General features: G+C 42.5%; 2 protein-coding genes across 2 annotated transcripts; one reads left to right on the forward strand and one right to left on the reverse strand.

Annotated features, from left to right (window-relative positions):
* The first annotated feature begins 3,461 nt into the window (after positions 1-3,461).
* On the forward strand, positions 3,462-4,881 carry adoa (2-aminoethanethiol (cysteamine) dioxygenase a). Its single transcript, XM_027021672.2, has one exon. The coding sequence runs from the start codon at positions 3,730-3,732 to the stop codon at positions 4,489-4,491; it is 762 nt and encodes a 253-aa protein (XP_026877473.1). The 5' UTR covers positions 3,462-3,729; the 3' UTR covers positions 4,492-4,881.
* Positions 4,882-7,239: 2,358 nt separating this feature from the next.
* On the reverse strand, positions 7,240-9,818 carry egr2b (early growth response 2b). Its single transcript, XM_027021680.2, has 2 exons — positions 9,430-9,818; positions 7,240-9,110 (listed from the first exon to the last, which is right to left on the reverse strand). Exons 1-2 carry the CDS (start codon positions 9,605-9,607, stop codon positions 8,038-8,040), a joined length of 1,251 nt encoding a protein of 416 aa, XP_026877481.2. The 5' UTR covers positions 9,608-9,818; the 3' UTR covers positions 7,240-8,037.
* Between the last annotated feature and the right edge of the window lie 597 nt (positions 9,819-10,415).

The raw sequence follows: 10,415 nt of genomic DNA on the forward strand, positions 1-10,415 counted from the left end.
ATTAACAGGTAACTATTACCCTGTGTGTGTGTGTTATAACAGCTCATTAACAGGTAACTATTACCCTGTGTGTGTGTGTTATAACAGCTTGTTAACAGGTAACTATTACCCTGTGTGTGTGTGTGTGTGTGTGTGTGTGTGTGTGTGTGTGTGTGTGTTATAACAGCTCATTAACAGGTAACTATTACCCTGTGTGTGTGTGTTATAACAGCTTGTTAACAGGTAACTATTACCCTGTGTGTGTGTGTGTGTGTGTGTGTGTTATAACAGCTCATTAACAGGTAACTATTACCCTGTGTGTGTGTTATAACAGCTCATTAATAGGTAACTATTACCCTGTGTGTGTGTGTTTGTTATAACAGCTCATTAACAGGTAACTATTACCCTGTGTGTGTGTGTTATAACAGCTTGTTAACAGGTAACTATTACCCTGTGTGTGTGTGTTGTAACAGCTCATTAACAGGTCATTGTTACCCTGTGTGTGTGTGTGTTATAACAGCTCGTTAACAGGTAACTATTACTTTCGGCCCAGGACCATCACTCCCGCACATGGCGACTCTATGATGCACTAACTGATAAAGAAAACACCTTTTACACCTTCAGTAGGTGGTGCCACATCCGCTCTCATCCTTTCTAATTCAGGGCTTGTAAAGTCGCTTCCGGTTCAGGGACCGAATATGAAACCTGGTGAGGTTCTTTCTCTCTGTGATAGAGACCATGTTGCTAAAGGTCTGTAGACTCAAGCAGCTTCATCCTGAGTGAAAATATCAGTGGTCATGGGGGAGGAGGGATGCTGATAGGCACAGCAAGAAGATGAAATCTGGTGATCAAAACTACACAATTAGAGGGATGGAGAATTCCTGCAGACATCTGGCAACCCATCCTGCATCACTTATTTGTCTTTAAATTTGAAAGCAGTACTATTACTCTCATGTTTCTGATGTCCGTGCAAATGGGAGCTGTAACAATTGATGGACTGGCAGAATAAAATCCAGAATGAGTCATGATGCCATGCAAGTTTATTCGTTGTTTCAAATTAAGACTGCAGAAACATCATCTGGTGTCTTATCCACTGACAGAGTTGGGGATTGGGATATATTTTGTTTTCTTTTTAATTATTATCATCCAATGGCCTTTGACCCATAGTCAGCAACAAGATGAATTAGTGACTTGGAATTCTCTGGGGCTGAGATGTGAATGTATGATGGCCAATATAAACAGAGATGTTATTTTTCTTTATGTTAGGATGTTTTGTATAAACAAACAATAATTTTCAGTTAAAAATCTGCTTTAAAAGTAGATATAATATTTTTGCATTACACAATCTCCAAAATATGAATCTGTTTTAGAACAACCAATCCATGGTGAGATCCTTCTGGAATGATGTGGCCACCTTTAACATGGCTAAAAGCTGTGTGGTAAACTGTTGTGTTGTTCCATCACAGGACAATCCAATGACAGAAAAGAGTCATTTGTTGCTTGCCAAACCACTGTGGAATTCAGACTTCAGAAGGTAAACCAATGACGAAAAACAGACGTATGTATCGCATTCAGAATATCCACTTCTTCATAATATACAGATTACATAGCAGTCAGACAGCAGCTGCTCTATGTAAAGAACAAATATTTTCACTCGTTTTTGCCTTTTAGCAATGCAGATTTTTCTCTGAGCCAGAATGAATATTTATAATCCATAGAAAGTGAATATTCCTTTGGTCTTTTGAAAGAATCACTTGCGGAGTTATTTGTTTAGTGGAGAAAAAAGAGGTTTCAGTATGGAAAGAACTATGCATATACTAAGAATCAAGCCCGAACAGACAGCAGATTGAGCCGAATACAAAGAACGTTCATTATGGGATGTGTGAGCACTTGGTCTTTTCGTCGTCTGTGGAGATGGTTAGAATCACTCAGCTCATTCAGAACTCTTGGCTGGAATTCTGCGAGAAGTATGAACTCTAATCTACGTGACTCCTGTGCTATGTAAGTCATGCACATTTTAAACGTCAGAGAATAATGTTGCCTTTATCTGTCCCGGACATTAGCCGTGGAGAGTGATCGCATCTGGCTTGGAAAAACTTGACTATTGTCAGCTAATAGACACATGCTACTCTCAGATGTGCTTCTCATAACAATGGGTAGACTGTAAGTGAAATGTTGTATATATAGTCTAGATCAAAAAAGTTTTTTGTTTTTTTTTTACATAGTGAAATCATGTGTTATCATATGAAATCATATGTAATATGTTAAAGGATCATAAGTGTACGATCAATAGGATTTTTTCCAAAACTGCCTTATTAAAACGACCTGCGGAAAAAGTCTGTGTTCATGGCAATGCTTTATGAATGGTTTGACATATTCCATTTCTGTGCCCACTGCTGAACAAACTGTGGAAAGTGATTGCCATGTTGACAAGGATGTTCCACACCGTCAGCTTTCAACTCAGGACAGTGAAAACTTCTCCTCTGCGTATCATCGTAGCACATTTCCACCTCCCAGCTGTTAACGGAGAGAGGGCCTCGCTGAATTAGCCCAGCCGGAAGTGTTTTGGAAGTGCCTCCATTCGAGGCAGGTGAGCAGGCTTCATTATCTCTCAAGAGGACAGGCTTTTGCAGAGCCGTGTGAAAGGACACTTCACCGAGGCCGAGAGCCAGGCCCCGCCAGCCACACTTCCTCACCTCACCTCTACAAATGGGTGTTTACTGCCAGCATTGCTTAATGAGATCAGACTGCAGTGCAAGCTACATACATCCTGGCCATGTTGTGGTCATCAGTGCTCAGTACGCAAACAATAGCGTGGATGTGGACGTATGCTGACACTCTTAAAATTATTGTATGGTGTTTAAGTTATTTGGGCTTTTCAAAATAATTTTTTTAAAATTCCCAATATAAATGTATTAAAATGTTGACATGATCTGTCATCATCATTTTCTTTTCTTTTTTTTAAACATTAATGTTGTGCACGGGATGTTGAAATATGTTTAATAAGTGAGTGTTATGATATCTGAACTGCTCTGTTTATGGGGGTTTTATGTTTGTTTCTGTTTTTAATGTGAGCCATACTTTACCTATGGGCAGTAGAGTATAGGCCCGATGTCTGTGTATGAAGAGGTTACATTGAAGAGGAGGACAAATATGATATAGAGGTCCAGTGAGACTGTGGGGGAAGGGACCGTGCTGAATAGGCTGTCTAAGCTCCCAGCCCGACTCATCAACAGACAGCGACGGGAGTGGCGTTTCTGGGTATTGTAGTGCGAGCACTTCTGAATTTATGATCATACTCAAACTACAGGCATTGGTCATTTTCTTTCACTTTACATGAATCCAATTTCCAATATGACAAAAACTATTTCCGTGAATATATATATATATATTGACAAGGCAATGTTTTTTTGCTGCGATGCGTAACTGTAAATAAACTTCGAGTTCCATGGTGCACCATCGGCGTACGCAGGCGCCGTAGCTGCGGACGTGTAGATGAGCCAGACGTGAATGGGGTGGTAAACGAACGACTATGCGGGGCACAACTATAAGCAAAAAACAATCAATATTATATCATGGGATGCTTGAAATTGTAACGTTGAACGCAGCCAGCGGCATCTGCTCCGCGGTGCTGCCTCGCCTCAGAAAGCAGCTGGACGATTAAGGGCCGTTTTTGATTTCCAGCTGGTCGGGGGTTTAACGCCTGGAGCAGACATCTGACGGTAACGTTTTTAATATCGCCAATTTAAAATGCCACGGGACAACAAATCTTCTCTTATACAGAAAATAGCAAATCAGGCGTACGTGACGTTCAAGAGCTGCCGCTCTTCTGCTATTGGGGAAAATAAAGTCCTTCTAGATAATAAGGCAGAACTCACCGCCCTGTTGACCGAAATCAGGGCTTCAGACTTGAAAATTGCGCCGCCGAAAAAAGGCTCTAAGTCGAGCCATAAACCCCCGGTCACCTACATGCACATATGCGAGACGGACGCCTTCAGCATGGGGGTGTTCTTGTTGAAAAGAGGGGCGTCCATACCGCTGCACGACCACCCGGGAATGAACGGGATGCTGAAGGTCCTGTACGGCAAGGTTAAAATAATGTGTTTGGACAGACTGGAAAAGCCGCCTGCTCCAGGCGCCGAGGCTGAGGCTGTGTTCGACCCGCCGTTATCACCTTTCCAGAAGGATGCGCTTTCGCTTTGCGTGCGCAGATGTACCGGCGAGTTCACCGTACACAGCGAGCCTTGCGCGCTGAGCCCCGTGAGAGACAACATCCACCAGATCGACGCGGTGGACGGGCCGGCGGCGTTCCTCGACATCCTGGCACCACCTTACGACCCCGCCGGCGGGCGGGACTGTCACTACTACAGAGTTTTACAGACAGTGGCTAGAAATGTGGACAAGGAGTCGGATCAGAGCCGCAGAGAGGAAACGTGGCTTTTGGAGATCCCGCAGCCGGATGGGTTCTGGTGCGGGGGCGAGACTTACCCCGGTCCCGAGGTTTCCGTCTAGGAGTGCGTATACCGGAGCCAACGTCAAGCTCAACCACTCTTTAGCTCGTTTGCTTATATTTCCTGGCTTTCAAAACATGGTTTTGGCCCCAGTACACTTTTCTGGCAGTAGTTATTCTTCCAAAGTGTTCAGGCGTCCCTGAACGTTTATCTAGGTTATTTGTTTGTCGCCCGAGATTTGGGAACATGTTCTACTTACCCGCGATTTTAACGTTACAATAGACTGCTTTTCTCATAAATACTGGATCTAATCCATCTTTAAAAGCATAGCCTTTCAATTTATCTACATGGACTATAGCCTGCATAGCCTCTAAAGCTTATTTGTGCTTTATTTATTTAAAACAAATGTACAATCAATTATTATTAAACATACATTTTAATTGTTTATATCATGGCTTTAAAATGCAATTAAAATGATTATACTACATCTATCATTTTCATCTGTTCCTTCAAATATTCTGTATTTTCTATAGTAAAAACACATTGCAGTATGTGGGTTGGGAGTATGTTCTGGACTGATCTGTAGCTCATGAAAGATGGTGGAAGTCCTTGACGTGCCACACGGCATTTTTGGCATCCTGCTCAGTGCATGTGCCGTACCTGCAGTATGTAAATTAGTTTTGCCTTCAGCGTGTTCGCTGGGACTTGCCAAAGTCATGGAGAAATCCACACTGTTCACTGCGTGCGTGAACCTTAAGTGAGCAAACTGTCTTTCACGCCAAAGTCTGATTTGTCATTGTGAATAGTTTGTGAGCTGTCATGGTTGTTGTGATGTTATGGCGACTGTATACACAGTACTGAAGGGAAAAAAGGAAGTTAATTATGCAACAAGCTCCGAGGAGGAAGTCCTGTACTAATCCCTGTGATAGTCCTAGTCATATACTAATCCCAGTGATAGTCCCAATCCTGTACTAATCCCCGTGATAGTCCTAGTCCTGTACCAATACCGGTTATAGTCCTAGTCCCATACTAATCCCTGTGATAGTCCTAGTCCTGTACTAATCCCTACCTGAGATATGTCTTTCTGTCAAAGCCTGATGGACTCGTCTATGATTCTGAAGTTATTGTCTTCTTGCTTGTAGAGTTTTTATTGGGTCTCCTATCTTTACCAGTGATGTCACAGTCTGGACCTTCTGCAACATCAATGATAAATTCACAATATCTTTGACTCATGGATTTTAGATTTGGGAATCTGGAAAAATGTCGCGACCACTGACAGAAGGATAATCCCCAATTTTAATTCTGTAAATCTTACTTCAGGTAACATGGAAGACAGTATTCCCAACACACATTTATTTTCCTGATTAAAGATTTATATCCCTAACTAAGTTTCCTTAGGGTTCCGAGAAACTTAGCAGTACTGTAAACTGGAAAAAACTAATCTTTATGTTCTGACCTCTTTGGATTATGCTTCATCTTTCCACAGTTTAGACCATCTTTAGTATGCAGTAATCCAATTTCAGACCTTTAGTCTGTAATTGTTTGTAATTGGCCATGTGAAGATTGCAGTCAGTGGTCTCAGGGCATCTGTGTCAGGTCACATCTTGAGCCATGGAGAACATTTTGTTAGTAAAAAAGGACACAAGCTGCATTGGATTTATTAGCACACTATAATTGTTTTACAGTAAAAATCGGAGCACAATAAAGAGGCTTGTCAATCAATTTAACAAGCAAAATGTTTACTTGTGCGAGGCACTGAGACAAGGTTTCATTAGCCCTGCAACAAAATTCAACAATCCTTAAAAATAAGACAGTAAAATCTAACAACATAATGTGTACAATAATACACAGTAATGCCCTATATGTAACAGCCATAAACAATTACTCAAAACATGAAAATTTCTTGGTGAGTTACATAGTTAGAATGTGTTTAGAGAAACAATGAGAAATAAATACTTTTTTATATATGTACATAATATCCAAACACTTTTGTGCATTTGAATTTTGTATAAAAATGATTCAGAGCATAATTTGTTCATTTAGCTTTTTAAAGCTTTGAATTTCTGAAAATGATTTCATTATCTCAGACTCTGTTGCTCACAGTGGCACATTGTTATGTATATGGATGTCATCAACAATACAGTTTCCTGCTGCAGCCCAAGGACTGTCCCCACCTCTGCAGATCAGATTTGGTGTTATCTTTTCAACCACAATAACTCAAGGCTTGCCATATAACTTTCATATGTGATCACATCCATAGCCATGGATTCGTGAAGCTTTACTCTTTTGCATGGCTTATTTTGGCATTTGTCTCTCTAGGATAACTTTTTTTTTTTTTTTTTTTTTTGATATTGCGTTCCCCATGTGGAATTACTACACAAAGACTCAGAACAGATGGATTGAAAGTATTTTCACAGCATTGTTTACAAAGAAGAGAAGGCAATATCAACAACCCGCTTAGGGCAGAGTTAGATATGACCTTAAATCTTCTTCAGTGGAAAAAATCTTTTAAAAATATGTTCAGAATTTCTGGGGACAACATGTTCTCTAGCTCCTTTCTTGAGTGTTATAAAAAAATTTGGTGTTGTCACTGCATTGTTCTGAACGGATGTTGGGACGAATACAAATAAACCCACATGCACATTAAATGTTATATTATACTTTAATCCATAGTGTGTGGGGGGTGCTTGTCCTTGTGAGATGGTGAGTCAGAATTGACTGATTAGAAAATGGGAATTCCCCTTCAAGTTTTAGTTCAAAATGTCCTGCTTTTATAATAACGAAAATTAATTGTAGACTACAACAAACATGTCAGAATTTAATTTTTATTATCTTTACGGTGACAGAAAGTTAAGCCAGTAAACTGCTGACCTTCGTTAGTTATTTCAGTCCAATTACATATCAGTTTCAACATTTACAAAACAAGCGTCACGTCATTATAAGTTCGGTTATTCACATTTCTTTTAACCACACTTGATCACTTGCAACACGAAACGATTTGTACAAAAATATATTTTTGAAAAATTTTCTTATTAAAGGACCACTGTACAATTTATTTAAAAGCCTCATTGGGTGTGTAGCTATATACAAAAAGAACGGACAAAGGCACAATAAAGGGGTAAAGATAGCTAGTTAGATTCAGCTTGCCAAAAAACACATTTGAACCAGTTCCAAATTATTGCAAGTTTGCGATTAGAGCGTTTATAGCAGTGCAATAAACTCTCCTGCTGCCAGGTCTGAGACAGGGGCGCAGAAACCCTCCGCGTGCGCCCATTACACAATGATTGTAACCACTCAACAAAACGTACATTTTACTTCGTAATTAGAATACGTAGTCCCACATGCTGCAGTTATTTCATTAAATTATTCCACCTAAATATATATAAACAAAGTGCGTTTTGTCAGTCGACATGCGGCTGAGACAGGTAGAGGAAAAACAGTTGGAAAAAAACGTGCCAATTGAGGACGCGTACAACTAGTGTCCCTCACTCGTGTCCTTTGGCAAAGTGGTTTACGTTTTCGTCAGATACCCAGTTTTGCTTTGAAGAGTGGTGGGTTACACCACGGCTATTGCCTAGTGTTGATGCTGTTGTGCTATGCTGGAGCTTTATTGGCTGGAGGAGCAGACCACTGACGTGCCGATGCTGATGGCGCGCTCAGTAGTAGAGCTGCTAGATGGCGCGGAGGACTTTCTCTCCTTCTGTCTCAGATGGATCTTGGTGTGTCTCTTTCTCTCGTCGCTTCTTGCAAACTTTCGCCCGCAGAAATCGCAAGCGAACGGCTTCTCTCCGGTGTGCGTGCGGATATGAGTTGTCAGGTGATCGCTGCGACTGAAGTTTCTCATGCATATCCGACACTGGAAGGGTTTGTGTCCTGTGTGAATTCGAATGTGTCTGGTTAGCTCATCGGATCTGGAGAACCGCCTGTCGCATCCTTCTGCGGGGCAGGGGTATGGCCGCTCGTGGACAGGGGTCTTGCTGGGTCTGTTGGGGTACTTCCTGGGTCGGAGGATCGGTCTTAAAGGCAAATTCTGGGGGCTGTAGGCTGTGGGCAACCTGGGTCCTTCAGACATTGGTCCACCTAGCGTAAAGTTCCTAATAGTGTTCAGTGGCGTTAACGGAGGGGGAACCCTAAACGACTCCAGCGGACAGGAGAAGGGCTTGCGGTCAGGAATAGTTTGCATGTCCCTCTGGCAAGTTGGCTGAAAAAAAGTGGCATACTCTGGGATTATCGGGAACAGCCCAGCATCGGTGTTCGGCTTGGGAGAGGAGTAAGACGGTGGCGGGTAGGACATGGGACAGGTGGAGGTTGAAAGGAAGGCAGAGGGATCTTGGTAGACCTCTCCACAGCCTGGGTATGACGGAGGAGGGGAGTAGATGTGTTCCATGTCCGCCTGGTTTTGCGCCACTGTGCAACTGAGCGTGCTAGAGAAATGACTCGGTGAGACTGATGATGAAGGAGAGGACGATGCCGAGGAGGGCTGGGTCATGCCCAGAATCCCTGCACTAACGATGTTGATAACGCCTTCTGGATTCCAATTGCCTGGATACTGGGAGTCGATGGAGAACTTTCCCATGTAGGTAAAAGTCTGGTTGCGAGGAGCCGTTGGCTGCGCGAAGCTGGAGTAAGACAGGTCGACGGAGCGCTTTTCTGTGCTCATATCCCCGCTGGTAATGCCATCTGCAAGAGGAAAGTAAAATGTGTGGTTACAAAAACGGCCCACATATACGCAAAAAAAGAGAATTTGCGTCGTATTTGCATCCACTACTTTGCTGCTGGGTTTGCTGTGGTTGCGTTAAAATGCAGGTGTGTTTTGGCGTTAAACTATTTTACGCGCCTAAGAACAGCTCAAATCAGATTCAATGGAATGTGCACATGAAGCGTGTGTCTGCCAGTCCGCAGCGGTGTTCACACTCGGCACCTGAAACTTTTCCGTCCTTTAAGTCACTTAAGAGCACGTGACGACAATAGCAAGCAGGGAACGCGCACGAAAGCTTACCTCCTGAGGGTCCGCTTAGCTGGTCGTAATGTCCTCCTAGATCACCGTTCTGAAATACAGTCACCGATGGTGGCAATGATGTGGCAATCTCGTCAACCGAGTAGATGCCCTCAGAGAGAGGATGGCCAAAGCTGCCAAGAGTAACGGGGGTTTTCTCTAAAGTTTTAGCGGTCATCATTAAGTCTTTAGAGACTCGCTTCAGAAAGCTTTACAACGTGCAGATATTCTGTTTGCCTGCGAACGATCTCTGCTTCCCCCAGACACAAAACTTACATCTGCAACGCTGTCACTAAACTTTGGAGTAGCGTTCACCCAAATAACAACAAAGCAAGCCTCATCTGGCCCGGCCTGTTTCTTGAATGACAGATCCTAGCGGGGCTGGTAGTGGTAGTATGTATTTATGGAGCGTCTTTGAATGTGCCGTTACGTCACTGACCATACAAGGACTGGATGTCAAAAGAAGAGGAGCGCTGCGAAAGCTGATTGGCCTTGGGTCCAGTGACGGCACAAAATGAGACTTGTCAATGGAGAACTCTTTTTCTTAAACCAATTGTAATAGGAGAATGAAATAAAGTTATTCGCGGCCAAAATGAGGAAAGGTACAATTAGAATGTCTCGAAACTAAAGGGACCGATCAACACAGCGAAAATGTAATCACACATTAGCTTGAAAATATAGTTCCTGAAATCGGTGGTTCGAATGTACCTATCGTTCTGTATCAGGAATTCCGGTTTAAGATCACCCATACATGGGTTCATCCGGTGAAAGAACAACACCCATTCGAGCATATATGGGACTTATTCCGGAACATGAGCATCGGAAACTGACGAATCCTGCCGAGCAGAGAGAAGCCACTCAACTGCCATCTGAAAACCACAATCAAATGAGACGTACAATCACGGAATTTCTACCTTTGCTGTCTTACTGTCGGAAACTGTGTTCGATCTATTTGAATAGCCTATGTTTTTGGAAACAGGGAAACGTTT

The sequence above is a fragment of the Electrophorus electricus genome, chromosome 14 (genome assembly GCF_013358815.1).
Source record: "Electrophorus electricus isolate fEleEle1 chromosome 14, fEleEle1.pri, whole genome shotgun sequence".
NCBI lineage: Eukaryota > Metazoa > Chordata > Actinopteri > Gymnotiformes > Gymnotidae > Electrophorus > Electrophorus electricus.